This window comes from Hyperolius riggenbachi, chromosome 8 (genome assembly GCF_040937935.1).
Source record: "Hyperolius riggenbachi isolate aHypRig1 chromosome 8, aHypRig1.pri, whole genome shotgun sequence".
Classification (NCBI taxonomy): domain Eukaryota; kingdom Metazoa; phylum Chordata; class Amphibia; order Anura; family Hyperoliidae; genus Hyperolius; species Hyperolius riggenbachi.
Genome location: NC_090653.1, coordinates 283,443,522 through 283,458,450, shown reverse-complemented (window position 1 = coordinate 283,458,450; position 14,929 = coordinate 283,443,522). Strand labels below are relative to the sequence as shown.

At 47.1% G+C, this 14,929-nt stretch overlaps 1 protein-coding gene across 1 annotated transcript in view; it reads right to left on the bottom strand.

The window, feature by feature from the left end:
* Positions 1-14,929, bottom strand: part of LOC137528587 (uncharacterized) — a 122,359-nt gene that overhangs the window by 98,357 nt on the left and 9,073 nt on the right. The window contains exon 3 of the mRNA XM_068249933.1: positions 14,106-14,247. Coding sequence (XP_068106034.1) covers positions 14,106-14,247 — 142 coding nt within the window. The remainder of the gene's footprint in view (positions 1-14,105; positions 14,248-14,929) is intronic.

Sequence of the window (14,929 nt, the reverse complement as noted above, 5' to 3'; positions counted from 1 at the left end):
GTCCCTTGTCAGTGGGCATATTCTTTAGGCATCTCATTACTCCAGAAAGAATGCCTGATAATATAAGATGCAGGATTTTTATATGCTGCTTTTTGTTGTTGTTGTTGTTAAACTCTCATGAAACTCAGAATTTCTTCTTTGCTCTAAAAGATTCTTTAGATCATAAAATCTACTACTAGAAAAAAAATTGGTAGCATAACAGCATTCAAACAGCACTTTCTTCTTCAGTGAGAAGCTTATATCAGAATCCTCAAAGAAGTGATTACATTATCTGGTTTCTGTTTCCTTATCAGCCCACTATTAGTAAACAATCCTTGCAGTGCTTAAAAGAGAACTGTAGTGAGAGGTATATAGAGGCTGCCATATTTATTTCCTTTTAAGCAATACCAGTTGCCTGGCAGCCCTGCTGATCTATGTGGCTGAAGTAGTGACTGAATCACACCAGAAACAAGCATGCAGCTAATCTTGTCACATCTGTCAAAATTGTCAGAAAAACCTGATCTCCTGCATGCTTGTTCAGGGGCAATGGCTGAAAGTATTAGAGGCAGAGGATCAGCGGGACAGCCAGGCAACTGGTATTGCTTAAATGGAAATAAATATGGCAGCCTCCATATCCCTCTCTCTACAGTTCTCCTTTAAAGCAAACCTGAAGTAAAAAAAAAAAACGTATGATATAAAGAATTGTATGTGTAGTACGGATAGGGAATAGAACATGAGTAGCAAAGAAAATAGTCTCATAATTTTTATTTTCAGTTATTTAGCTTTTTTTTTTTTTTAATAAAATTGCAACATTTTTTTACAGCTGCATTTTTAAAAGCACACTCTGTCCTTTAACCTATAAAATAAAGCAGAAAGAATGATCCTTTGAACTTTCCTGCAGTAAAACCTCATCTCAAACTTTCTCTCAATGGCCCATATGCAATTCCCGTTTTCTCCAAAGTTTTCTCCTAGAGGGTAACTTTTTCATCTTCTCTTTAAAATATTTTTTTCAGCATTTCACAATTGAAAAAGTATCAAAGGTATTAGAAAAAAGTACTATCAAAAATTATTGTTGCATTTTCTTGCTTGCTGGGGGTTTAAAGGGCATTTTATTGACAAGGTGTGAAAATATCAACTTGGAGAAAACTCATGGGAAAAGGTGAATTGCATATGGGCCAATGTTTCTTTGCTGTTTGAGTGCTTCAAAACACAGGGTTGTATTTGACCCAGTGGATCAAAGAGCTAGGAAAAGCTCTTTTGCATAGATAACAACTGAATTTTTTTAACTCTTCCTATAGTGGAAAACAATATGAGACACTTTTCTTTGCTACTAATGTTCTATTTCTTAACTATCCTACACATACAAGTCATTATATCACTAGCGGAAGACCCGGGGTTGCCCGGGTATGTATGTGGCTGTTGTTGCCTCCACCCACTTTTTCTAACCTTGACACAGTCACTCAACCTAGTTTATGGGGTTGGAGGTCCTTGGCATCAATCATTTAAATGTTCCCATTGAAATGAAACAAATCTATTTAGCTGTTTGTGACTCTGCCCCCTTTTTCTGAATTTAAATACCAGTCACCCAGTGACCGACTGTACCAGGTTTGAGGCCTCTGCCATTAACAGTGTAAGAATAGCAGCTATTTAAATATTCCCCTTGTAAATCAATAGGTAAATGTTGATTGGCTGTTGTAGGCTCCACCCACTTTCCTGAATATTCATCCCAGTGACCAACTGTGCCAAATTTGAGAACCCTGCTGTTAACAGTATAAGAATGGCTGAAGTTGACATTTCCCCATGTAAAAAAGTTGGTTGTTGGCTCCACCCACTTTTTCTAACCTTTAGGGTAGGAACACACTAGACAGAATCGCATGTGTTTTCCATAGCACATAGTGGAAAACACGTATGCGATTATGCCTAGTGTGTTTGCTGCATATACGTTTGTGCGTTTTCTGTGCATTTGCATTTTGCATTTTTTTTCCTGCACATGTGTCTTTCTTGCATTCTGCCTGCATTTTAATGCATTTGCGATTTTGCGGTTCACATATACAAATTGCATAAATCGTATATGCGTTTTGTATGCTTTTTTATGCGTTTTATGCAAAGCACTAGGAAGTCAACAGGAAGCAGAAATACATCATCAGGGTAGGAACACACTAGGGAGAATCGCATATACGTTTTCCATAGCACATAGTGGAAAATGCGTATGCGATTCTACCTAGTGTGTTTCTACCCTGAAACATGTTCCTGCATCAAAAAAGCATACAAAATGCATAAAAAAACTCACTAAAACGCAATACCTCTGTGTCACCATTGACTTTCATTATGTGCATTTTAGAGGCGTCCTGGAAAAATATGCAGCAAGGCCAGCGTTTTTAAAAACTCACATTGCAGAACGCAAACATATGTGGTTTTTATCTGGCCCATTGACTTGCATTATGTGTGTTTTCGCTGTGTTCTCTACAATGCTAGCGTTTCTGCCTAGTGTAGTGTGATCCTACTCTGAGTCACTCAATGACCAAATTTTAAGATTTTGGGTTCCTGGCATCAAAAATATGTAAATGGAAGCAGTTTATCCAGCAAATAAATTTGATTGGCTGTTTGTGGCCCCGCCCCTTTAGTGAATTTGAATCCCAGTCACCCAATGATCAAATGTAGCAGGTTTGAGGCCTCTGCAATTAACAGTGGAAGATTGGCAGCAGTATAAATATTCCCCTAGAAAGTCAATAGGTGAATTTTGATTGGCTGTTATAGGCTCCACCCACTTTCCTGAATGTTAATCCGTCACCCAATGACCAAGTGTGCCAAGTTTGTAAACCCTGTGATTAACAGTGAAAGAATGGCTGCAGTTTAAATTTTCACTTTTAAAATGAATTGCTTTGCCCACTTCCCCCATATTTTCCACATTGGTCACCACGTGACCAACTGTGCCAAGTGTGGGGACTCTGGCTTGATTACTGTGAGAATGGCAGCCTTTTACATTTTTCCATTGATGTGAATGGGTGAAATCTGATTGGCTGTTTGTAGCTCTGCCCAGGTGTGTAAGGGGATGTGAAACCCCCAGAACATATCATCCCAAGTAGTAAGGGATCTGTATACCAAGTTTAATGGAAATTGGTCTTTTTGATCACAGCACATACACACATATACCTACATACATACATACATACACACAAACATCCAATTTTATATACTGTGTATAGATAAGTTTACTTTTGCTTCAGGTGTGCTTTAAGCTGAACACAAGGAGAAAAATTCTCAGTGAATACATTATAATATATAAATAGAACAGCTAATACAATACATTGCAAAAGCAGCTTTCAGAGCAGAAAAACTGTACTTTGGGAACTTCTAATTTGTAAATGGACAATAAATACTTGTGCACAAAAGCCAATACTATAACTGCATAACATTCAATAAAAACTGCAGTTTAATAGTGCTTTAGCCATTACTGCCACTGGGACACAAGCTTCACATCCTCAGTGACAGCTGCGACAGCTGCAGGGACACGATAGCCACATCCCTGCAGTTTGGGGGGGCTGTGCACATGACCGTGCGGGTAGAAGCCCATGATCAAATGTTCCCGGCAACAGGGAGGATTGGTGGCAGGGGACAAAAGTCCGCTGAGCCAATCTGTACATGTCTGCCGAGAATAATCACTGTTTTTGTTCAAAAACAGTGTTCATTCTCAATTGGTGCTGCCACGATGCTTCCCACTTGCTCATTTCCGCCGCTCCCGCCGCCAATCATTAGGTTAATTCATCTCCCCTCTAGGCCACCGTGATGCAGGCATCAATAAAATGCCTGCGTCACTTCCTTAGTAACAACAATGTAACGCATTGCTTCCTATTAAGCGTATTTAGTGTACGATAATCAGGGCCGGCCCGCTCATGAGGCAGGGTGAAACTTTTGCCTCAGGCGGCAAATTTCTAGGGGCGGCATCCGCCTGTCGGTGGGTGCGGGGAGCCGGCCGCCGAGCTGGAGGGGTAGCGGGCAGGACGGGGGTATTGGGCCTAGCGGCGGGGAGGGGGGTCGGACCCCCCCTCCCTCGCCTGGGTCCCCCGTCCTCCGCTCCCCTTCAGCCTTAAATACATCAGAAGCGCAACTCGTAAGAGGCAGTGGGCGGGGAGGACTCACCTCTTCCTCGATCCAGCGTGCGCTCCACTGACATCACTTCCTGCAACGCCGCCCACTGTATTGTAAATGGACGGCGCTGCAGGAAGGGACGTCAGTGGAGCGCACGCTGGAACGAGCGAGGAAGAGGTGAGTCCTCCCCGCCCACTGCCTCTTACGAGAGTTGCGCTTCTGATGTATTTAAGGCTGGAGGGGAGCGGAGGACGGGGGACCCAGGCGAGGGAGGGGGGGGTCCGACCCCCCCTCCCCGCCGCTAGGCCCAATACCCCCGCCCTGCCCGCTACCCCTCCAGCTTGGCGGCGGCCCCCCCCCCCCCCCCAACGGGGGGCCGGCAGCAATAATTTTTTCAAAATTTGCCTCAGGCGGCAAAAAGTCTAGGGCCGGCCCTGACGATAATAGGAAGTACTGCGCGAGAACATCTTGTAGTCAAATAATAAAATTACACCTACATGCATTAGAGAATAAAAACATTTAATATGTATGTTAATAGGATATATTATTATTAAAGTATGGGCTACAAATTAGTGATGGATGTAAAACTGAAAAAAAATGCACCTTTATTTCCAAATAAAATATTGTCACCATACATTATACTAGCAATATAATTTGAACGTTGCAATAACTGGGACAAATGGGCAAATAAAATGTGTGGATTTTAATTACGGTCTCATGTATTATTTTAAAACTACAATGGTTCAAAAACTGAGAAATAATTATTTTTCCATTTTTTTTCCTATTATTCCCGTTAAAATGCATTTAGAATAAAATAATTCTTAGCATAATGTACCACCTAAAGAAAGCCTAATTGGTGGCAGAAAATCAAGGTATAGATCATTTTGTTGTGTTTAGTGATAAAGTTATTGGCTGAATGAAAGAGAGGAGCACAGAAATGTGAAAATTCCTCTCGTCCATATAGTAAAAAATCAGTCCAGTCCAGTCCAGTGGCCAGGCAGTGTGATGGTGTTTGCATGTAGGGAATAGGGATTAGTAAAGTGTTGTACCGTAGGTATCAGCCATCAGTGAAAATCAGAAGTTTTGAATCGGGATGATACCATTTACTGGCTAACTTAGAAAAGCAGTATCTTTTGGCTGTGCAGCCTTCCTCAGACTGATTCCTGTATACTGACAAAATACTGTATATAACGCAGCTTATATACACTGGACATTAAAAAGTAGATAAATTGTTCTGCAATAAATGTTATTGGATGCCTAATTACAACAAAAGGATCTCACAGGGATGCTAGCTAATTTATGACAAATAGATAAGACCACTTGTCTGTAGGGATGCTGATTCAGATTTGCAGAATGGAAATTTCTACATTTATGATTGGAAATCTGCATTTCCCATCTGAAATCAGAAATTGGCAATCATAGTCTAGTTATCGGAATTCAGTCGGAAATCCATCAAAAATCCTAACTACCCATAGTCGGTACAGCGCACACACATTCTTACCACGCGCAGAGCCATTTTTGGCATGCCAATGGGCTTTTCACAAGCGTGCTAACACTTAGCACTGCTTTGTGAATCAAGCCCCTAAAGTTAACACTTCTGTCTTTAAGTTAACTCTTCAATCCTTAAAATAACTTCAGAATTCTAAAGTTAAAGACAGGGGGCCATATGCAATTCACTTTTTCTCCTGAGTTTTCTCCTAGGAGATAATTTTTCTTCTTCAATTTAAAGAGTAACTGTCAGGCTGTAAAAGCTAATTGAAACCTCTATTCTCCTGTGTTAAACAGTTTAGAAGGAAGCCAAAAAGGCAATACTGAAGTTAAAAATCTCTCTTACTTTGATGTGTGCTGAACAGCAAGGCTAGTTATTCCCAAGCCCCTAAGGAGGACGCAGGCCGCATAATACTACAGATACTGCAAAGCATTCTGGGGCTGCTTCTTCTCCCCAGTGCACTACCTTGGGTCCTCCCCTTAATTTCCCTATACCGCCCTAAGGCTGCTTTCACAGTGAGAAGTTACAGGCTCATGTTACAGCAGCTTCTAACAGCAGCCTAAACTCACAGCACTGAAAAATCACAGGGCACATGTTCCGTTAGAGTACACTACAGGAGTCCGCTATTGTTCCTAGCCACATGGCTAATTAATATTCACTGCACAGTAGTGTTGTCCATTACAATCTTTTTTGTGAGTGGAATCATCAGGAAGCAGGGAGGATATGACATCACAATTGGCTTCATAGGAGACAGACAAACATGGAACCTGCCATGAGCTGTCAGGAGCATCATTCTCTGCAAATACTATATAAAAATTCTGTGAAATCCAAACGTGGACAGTGAAATGCATATGTAATGTAAGTACAGCCAATATTTAGCTACTGATATATGTGTTTTTTTTCTCCGAGACCTTATACCTAACAGCTCCTCTTTAAGTTCACTTTTTAGCACTTTGCAATGGAAAAAGTACCAAAAAAGTAGGTGAAAAAGTACTCTTAAAATTATTTTGAGTATTTGTTTGCTTGCTGGTGGTGTAAAAGGTATTTTATTTAAAAGTTGTGAAAATATCACCTGGGAGAAAACACAGGAGAAAAAATGAATTGCATATGGCCCTAGCTGTTAACTACAGAGGAGGTAACTTAAGGAATGAAGAGATAAGATAACTCTCTCACTATGTGGTGGCAAGTTATCTCTTGCCTTATTATCTCCAGCATGATCTTAGTGATTTTGAGACCCTTGTATTCAGGAAACATTGGCATCAATTCACTAAGGTCATGCTGGAGATAATAAGGCAAGAGATAACTTACCTCCACACATCAATCGATATTTCCAGTGTTAATTCACAAAACAAGCTAGAGAGAAGTTTTCACAGTAAGAGAATTATCTTATCTCTTCAGTCCTTAAGTTACCTTCTCTGTAGTTATTTTCACATGCAGTTAATTAACAGCCTGTCTTTAACTTTAGAATTCTGTACTTATTTTAAGGATTGAAGAGTTAACTTTAGAGATCTCACCTTAACTTAAAGACAGAAGAGTTAACTTTAGGTTTGCCTGAGATAAAATGCTTCCCGAATACTACATGCCTTATCACCATAGTAATACATCTAGAAACATTATTAAAGACAGGAGATAAGCTTAGGGAATTGAGGCCAGTATGTGTAGGATTCAGCTCTATTGGAACAAATCATTTGCATAAGGGGTGTCTGCTTCACTGCACAGCCAGTGTTTTTTTTTTGTTTTCAGACTACAGAGTATTTTTTCCTCTGAAAGAAAAAAAAGTATGAAAAGTTGTGGTGTCAGGTTTCACAGACAATTACAAATGTTTATAACAAGTTACATTTCCTCTGCTCTCCTGCAAACAGTTCAGATAGGGCCTGTAGCCATAGCCAGCGAAGTGCGGAGGGCCCGGGCCTGATGGGGTAGCCGTCTCCCCGGTTAGCGTAGGGTTAATTGGGTTGGTGGGGGTGGTTTAGCAGGCAGTAGAATAGGAAGGGGGCGGGCGGCGAAGGAAGAGGGAGTCCCAAGTTTTCCCGGGCAGGAGGCGGACGTCAGGGGGCGGGCACTTCCGGCTAGAGCAGCGTAGGTGAAGAAGCTGCTTGCCGGACGCCCGCTGCTACTACCAGGCATGGAGAGTTTGGAGCTTCTGGTAGCCCGGATCCGAGCGGAGGCGGAATCCAGGGGCCCCGCATGGGTGAATGTGCAGCTGGCGGCCATGGGAGCGGGCACGTCGGCGGAGGCTGCGGCGGCCAGCGCGCCAGTGGCGGCGGCGGCTCCCAGCGCTCCACATGCGGATACTGGCAACCAGGCAGGTGAGCCGAGGGGAGAGGAGAGGAGACAGTCCAGGCCTCCGGAGAGGCTTAGCCCAGACCCCCATGATGGAGCGCGGCGTTGCTCAGGGAGCCCCCTACGGGACCCTCCGCCTCCCCCAGCAAAGCGCCCTCCCAAAGCGCGGGGGTCCAGCGGGAGGAATCCCAGTCTACAGCGGGAGTCAGCAGGAGAAGGGCCTTCTAGCGCGGCCAGCTCCTCCCACCAGCAAGCAGCCGGAGTGGATGCGGCCCTTGTCCCCGCGCGGCGCGCCAGACTAAGCGGGCCCAGCGCAAGGACCATCAACCCACGGGTGCCGCCCCCCCTTCCGCGGCGGCAGCCCATCGGACGCAGGGGGAAAACAGGAGCTCTGCAGCGAGAAGCAAGTCGGGGGGATCGGCGACAAAGAAACGCAAGTCGGACAGCGGCACGCAGCGGCAACAGACACGGCAAGACCAGCGAGGCAGGGGCCTTGCATCCGGGGGCGGCTCGGCTTCCGAAGGTGACTCAGCAGAAGAGGAGGATGGCACCACAGCGAGTGGATCCGGCATGACGGCTGGCAGGGACATGCGTCCGGAGCAGCCAGGTGAGGCCAATTTAGCCGCTGTTAATGCTCTAGCCACGTTATTGTTGGGGATTTGTGGGGGACGTCAAGGGGGGGCGGCAGGTTTAGGGTCGCAGTTGGCACAGGCGCAGCCTCCACCTTCCGGGGCGGGGGCGTCGGTTTTGTTACCACCCGGGTCACCCCTGTCACCGGTTGGAGTTTGGGCACCCGCAACCCCAGTGGCGGCGTCACCGGCATCGTACGCGGGTTTGGCACCGTTTGGGGCTCTTGTGCCCCAGTCGGTAGGACAGGCCACGCAGGGGGTGGTTCAGGTGGCCCAACCTATTATACCAGGCTTGGTTAGTGTGCAGTCGGAGGTGGCGGTGCAGACTGAGGGTACAGGGGGCGATTCTTCCTTATCTAGTGGGGCGGGCCAGGTGCGGTTAGCTGATGCATCACACGCGGAGCTTTACGTTTGCTTCAATGGCCTTCTAGGTTCCCACTTGAAGCAAGAAGTGAAAGAAAGAATCTGGAAGGGCGAATATATCGAGATATTTTCGCTCCTTCAGCTGGAAAAATTTAATTTAGATAAGGGCAAGCCGGACGAAAAAAAGAGGGAGGAGGAAAGGCGTTATAGGTTGATTCCCCGCACATTCCAGAACTGGTTCCAGGCCTTTTCAATCATGGCAAGCGTGATTGGGGAAAAACAGCCCGAGCATTGCTCGGCGCTGTTCGGTTACATGGACTCGATCGGGGAGGCTCATCGGTCGTATGGCGGGAACGCTTGGCTGCGGTATGACGAGCAGTTCAGGCAGGAGAAGGCGGTAAGGCCTGTGATCCGTTGGGATCACAAGGATATTACCTTGTGGATGCGGCTGATGATCCCAGCCAGAACCACTCAGTCCTTTCCCGCGGTTGCCGGCGGGTCGGCCCCGGCTGGCCAGCTGGCTACCCGAGGAAAGGGCATCTGCTGGCAATATAACGACGGATCCTGTCGTTTCGGTCAGTCCTGCCGCTTTAAGCACGAGTGCTCCAATTGCGGAGGCTCACATGCGGCTTCCAGGTGTTATAAACAGCGAAGGGCAAAGTCTGGGGATTCTACGCGTAAGAGGGACGACGCCGGTGAAGGGGGTAGAGATGGCGCGCTTCCTAAACAGGTATCCTGAGCGGGAGGTGGCCGAATTTTTGAGGGCAGGTTTCGAGGAGGGTTTCCGGATCCCAAGCAGTTGTTTGTTACGGTCGGAGCCCCCCTTTCGGAATTTGAAGTCTGCCTATGAGTTCCCAGGTGTCGTGGATATGAAGCTTGCGAAGGAAGTGGCGGCGGGTCGTCTGGCTGGTCCGTTCACTTCTCGGCCCTTAGTTGATTTAATTGTATCCCCGTTGGGCGTGGTTCCTAAAAAAGAACCGGGGTCTTTTCGTTTGATACACCATTTGTCGTTTCCTCGGGGTTCGTCGGTTAACGATGGTTTGTTAGGTGATGATAAGTCAGTGGTGTACACTTCATTCGACGCGGCTCTGTGCTGGGTCAGGCGTTTGGGACAAGGGTCGTGGTTGGCAAAAACCGATATCGAATCGGCTTTTAGGCTGCTGCCCGTTCACCCTTCCAGTTTTCGTTTGTTGGGTTGTTTTTGGAAAGGTGAGTATTTCGTGGACCGGTGCCTACCCATGGGGTGCTCCATTTCTTGCGCGTATTTTGAGCGGTTTAGCACGTTTTTGGAGTGGGTCGTAAAGGATATGTCGAGCGTGTCATCAATTATCCATTATCTCGACGATTTTTTGTTTATGGGAGCAGCAAGTTCCCCTGATTGTGCATATGCGTTGGCCAGCATGAGGCACGTGTGCGAACGCTTTGGGGTCCCACTCGCGGAAGATAAGACGGAGGGCCCGGTCACGTCGCTAAAATTCTTAGGCATTACCATAGACACCGTTGCTATGGAATGTAGTTTGCCGACTGACAAGGTGGAGAACTTAAAGGATACCATTTTGGCCGCGATTCGTAGCAAGAAAATGACTTTGCGGGAGATACAGTCCATGCTAGGTAAGTTAAATTTCGCCTGCAGAATAATGCCCATGGGGCGGATCTTCTGCAGGCGTCTGGCCATGGCGACCGCGGGAATATCAGCGCCGCATCACCGTATTCGTTTAACAGCGGATCTTAAGGCGGACCTGCAGGTGTGGCTGATTTTCTTGGCAGATTTCAATTGCAAGTCGCTGTGGATGCAGGAAACGGTGAGTAACTCGGAGTTGGAGCTGTTCACGGATGCGTCGGGCGCACATGGTTTCGGTGCCTTTTTCGCGGGTCGATGGTGTGCGGTTCCTTGGGACAGGTCCTGGGTAGAGGCGGGATATACTTCCAATCTGGTTTTGTTGGAACTGTTCCCCATAGTGGTGGCGGTTCAGATTTGGGGACGGCAGCTTGCCAATAGGCGAGTCAAGATCAACTGTGACAACATGGGGGTGGTCTTGGCGATCAACAGCTGTTCGGCGTCCTCTCCCCCTGTGATAAGTCTGATGAGGCAATTGGTTTTGGACTGCCTACGTTTTAATATTTATTTGTTTGCTGTACATCTGCCAGGGGTTGATAACGTGGTCGCTGACGCACTTTCTCGATTCCAGTGGGACAGATTCCGGGCGGCGGTTCCCACGGCGGAAGAACGTGGGGTTCCTTGCCCGTCAGCGGCGTGGAAGATTCCTTTCGAGCGGTATCCTGTATGATCGGGAGATCCTTGTCCGAGTCGTCTACGGCAGCGTACACGCTGGTATGGAACGCGTGGGACGTTTTGATGGTGCAAGTGGGCGGCTGCGCGTCAGATGAGGAGCGACTGCGTTTGTTGTTATATTTCCTGGGTACCAATTTTGTGGAGGGCATTTCGGCGTCAGCGGTGGTCAAAAAATTGTCAGCTTTGGCCTTCTGGTTTAAGGTTAGGGGGTTATTAGATGTCACTAAAGATTTTCGGGTGAGACAGGCAATAAAGGGGTACCGGGTGGGAGCAATTCGCAGGGAGGCTAGACGCCCGGTCACGTTTGAATTGTTGGGCAGGCTGGCGGAGGTGCTGCCAGGCTTATGTTCCTCAAGCTATGAGTGCGGCCTATTTCTGACCGCATTTGTGCTAGCCTTTTTTGGTGCTTTTCGAATCGGGGAATTAGTGAGCAGGAATAAATTGGGAGTGGGAGGCATCTTGGCGGAACATGTTAAGGTCCTTGTTGATACGGTGGTCATTTATTTACCACGTTCAAAAACCGACCAACGGGGCAGGGGCCGGACCATTACTCTGTTCCAAATTGGCGGCCAATTATGCCCTCTGTTAAACGTGCAGAGGTTTATGTCGGTACGCCCCTCGCAGGCGCCGGTATTTCTGGTCCATTTGGACGGCACGGCGATGTCCCGTTTTCAGTTCACCGCGGTATTTCGGAAATGTTTGGGTCGGCTCGGCCTCCCCTTCCTGGAGTTTGCCTCCCACTCCTTCCGTATCGGGGCAGCTACTGAGGCGTCAAGGTGGGGGTTGAGTGAGGGGGTTATAAAGCAGATTGGACGTTGGGAGTCAGCTCGGTATAGGTCTTATATTAGACCCCATCTAATCTAGGGTGGTAGTGGTTTCGGGGCAATTGTTGTCAGTTTTTGTTTCTTTTGTTTCAGGTCCGCAGGTTGTGGTCTGGATCGTGGGGCACTCCTATGTCAGCAGAGGAGCAAGAAGGGCCGATGTCAGGCCTGAAGGCCGGCAGCTCGGCTTCCCCAGGGATCAGGTGCGTATCCGGTGGATAGGTTTCCCTGGGATGGTGTGGCCCAGCCTTTTGCCGGAGCTGCATAAGTTAGCGCGCATGGATAGGGCCCCGGATATCCTCATCTTGCATGTTGGGGGCAACGATCTGGCCGCTAGGTCCACCAGATTGGTCATAAAGGAGATTAAGTTCGACTTTTTGAGAGTCCGTTCTTTTTCAGAAACCATCGTGGTGTGGTCAGATATAGTGGCCCGGGATTACTGGAGGCTAGCGAATTCGGTTCAAAAAATCAATAAGGCCAGAATTAAGCTAAATAAGGAGGTGGCTAGGTTCTTTATTAGGAATGGAGGGTTGGCCATACGTCACTTTGAATTAGAGGAAGAGATCGGACTGTTCTTGAGGAGAGACGGGGTTCATCTTAATGATATAGGGATGGACTTATGGGCCCTGGGCATCGAAGATGGGATCCAGAGAGCTCTGAGGTTGGGGGCCTCAAGGGCATAAGGGGTCACGCCCTTGTCGTGGTGGAGGGGTAAAAAGGGGGGCTCCGGAGGTCAGTGCCTTGGGAAGGAGATCTGTCACGGGACAAAAGCAGGTGCGTTAAAGGGAATCAAGAGAGAGACGACTTTGGGGCATGCAGCTGTCCCCGAGCCGAGCTACGCGGCTGGGGGCCGGTTCAAGGCTGCATGTCACACGGGTGTTTGGATTTCGAGTTTCAGTGCCTCCGGACCCCTTTTACCCCAGCTCTTGGTGGATATCGTTGTTGGTTATGTTATGGTTATCTATTTGTCTTTGGAAAAATTGTTAATAGGCTAAATAAAGAAGGGGCTGCTATGGCCTTAAATTAATCCAATGCCTAGTAGTCCGTGTCGATTATTTATAAGGTTTAAGTGGAGTGGGGAATGATGAAGGGGGGCATTTGGGTGGGTAAGGGGTGGTAGGCTCTACCATTATCAAGATAGGGCCTGTAGCCATAGCCAGCGAAGTGCGGAGGGCCCGGGCATGATGGGGTAGCCGTCTCCCCGGTTAGCGTAGGGTTAATTGGGTTGGTGGGGGTGGTTTAGCAGGCAGTAGAATAGGAAGGGGGCGGGCGGCGAAGGAAGAGGGAGTCCCAAGTTTTCCCGGGCAGGAGGCGGACGTCAGGGGGCGGGCACTTCCGGCTAGAGCAGCGTAGGTGAAGAAGCTCCCTCCCTCCCTCCCTTTATGTTGATTGTGTTTGTGTGGTATGTCATTGTTTTTGTCATTGCAGCCGGAGGGGTAAAAAGGGGGGCTCCGGAGGTCAGTGCCTTGGGAAGGAGATCTGTCACGGGACAAAAGCAGGTGCGTTAAAGGGAATCAAGTGAGAGACGACTTTGGGGCATGCAGCTGTCCCCGAGCCGAGCTACGCGGCTGGGGGCCGGTTCAAGGCTGCATGTCACACGGGTGTTTGGATTTCGAGTTTCAGTGCCTCCGGACCCCTTTTACCCCAGCTCTTGGTGGATATCGTTGTTGGTTATGTTATGGTTATCTATTTGTCTTTGGAAAAATTGTTAATAGGCTAAATAAAGAAGGGGCTGCTATGGCCTTAAATTAATCCAATGCCTAGTAGTCCGTGTCGATTATTTATAAGGTTTAAGTGGAGTGGGGAATGATGAAGGGGGTATTTGGGTGGGTAAGGGGAGGTAGGCTCTACCATTATCAAGTCAAAGACACAGGACACAGGCAGCTGCCAGTGAGAGTTTTCTTACACACAGAGTTAACAGATATATTGTGAGGGAATTCCCCCTCCCCTCATGGTTTACTGGGCCATCACATTTGGACAGACTTGCTGTCAGTTAAGAGTGAAAGGAATTTGATACAGTAAACAAAAAAGATAAGCAAATGAAATGTATACATCATTATTTATCAACACTTCAGGAACTCTTTCAATCCCAGGTTAAAAAAAAAAACATGTTAATCGACAGTGTCCCCTTAAGGAATAACCCTAACGGTTTTATTAACCTTGTTTAGTTTTCGGAGTAAGAAGAGATCTGTGCTGATCTGTTACAGGTAATTTCTCCTCCTTGATGAAACCGTCAAATTCAGTCACCAAATATACAAACTGCTCATCTTCATCTCTGCTGGGGAAATCTTCTGGGGAAATCTGCAGCACAAAAAAAATGATTCAGGGTTGCCAAAAACATATCATCGGGCTTCCTATCCACTGTAAAGATCTACGTACACAGACGCAGGGCCGTCCCGTCCATGACGCCAGGTGATGCCGATTCCTCAGGCAGAGGCACTTACCTGGCTAACCTATACTGGGAGAAACTACCTGGCTAACCTATACTGGGGGAACCTATATAAATTGTTGGTTGTTACGATAAAAAATGTCAGTTAAATATATCATATAGGCAGTGGCGTAGCTAAGGAGCTGTGGGCCCCGATGCAAGTTTTACAATGGGGCCCCCCCAAGCACTATATACATAACAAGTGATACAGTGCACCAAAACCTGCCAATAGCAAGTACAGTGTCAGAGGTGTAAGAAGGGGATGGGGAACAGTTTGTTAATGATTCCCACTATTCAAAGTATCTATAGAAGTGATTGTTACCAGCACAGGACCAATAGAGAGCTCATACTGTAGTTGAGGGAAGGCCCTTTGGGGCCCCTCTGGCCCAAGGGCCCCGATGCGGTCGCAACCTCTGCAACCCCTATTGCTACGCCCCTGCATATAGGAGACACACACTGTGATATTTGAGAAGTGAAATGAAGTTTATTGGATTTACAGAAAGTGTGCAATAATTGTTTAAACAAAATTAGGCAGGTGTATAAATTTGGGCACCA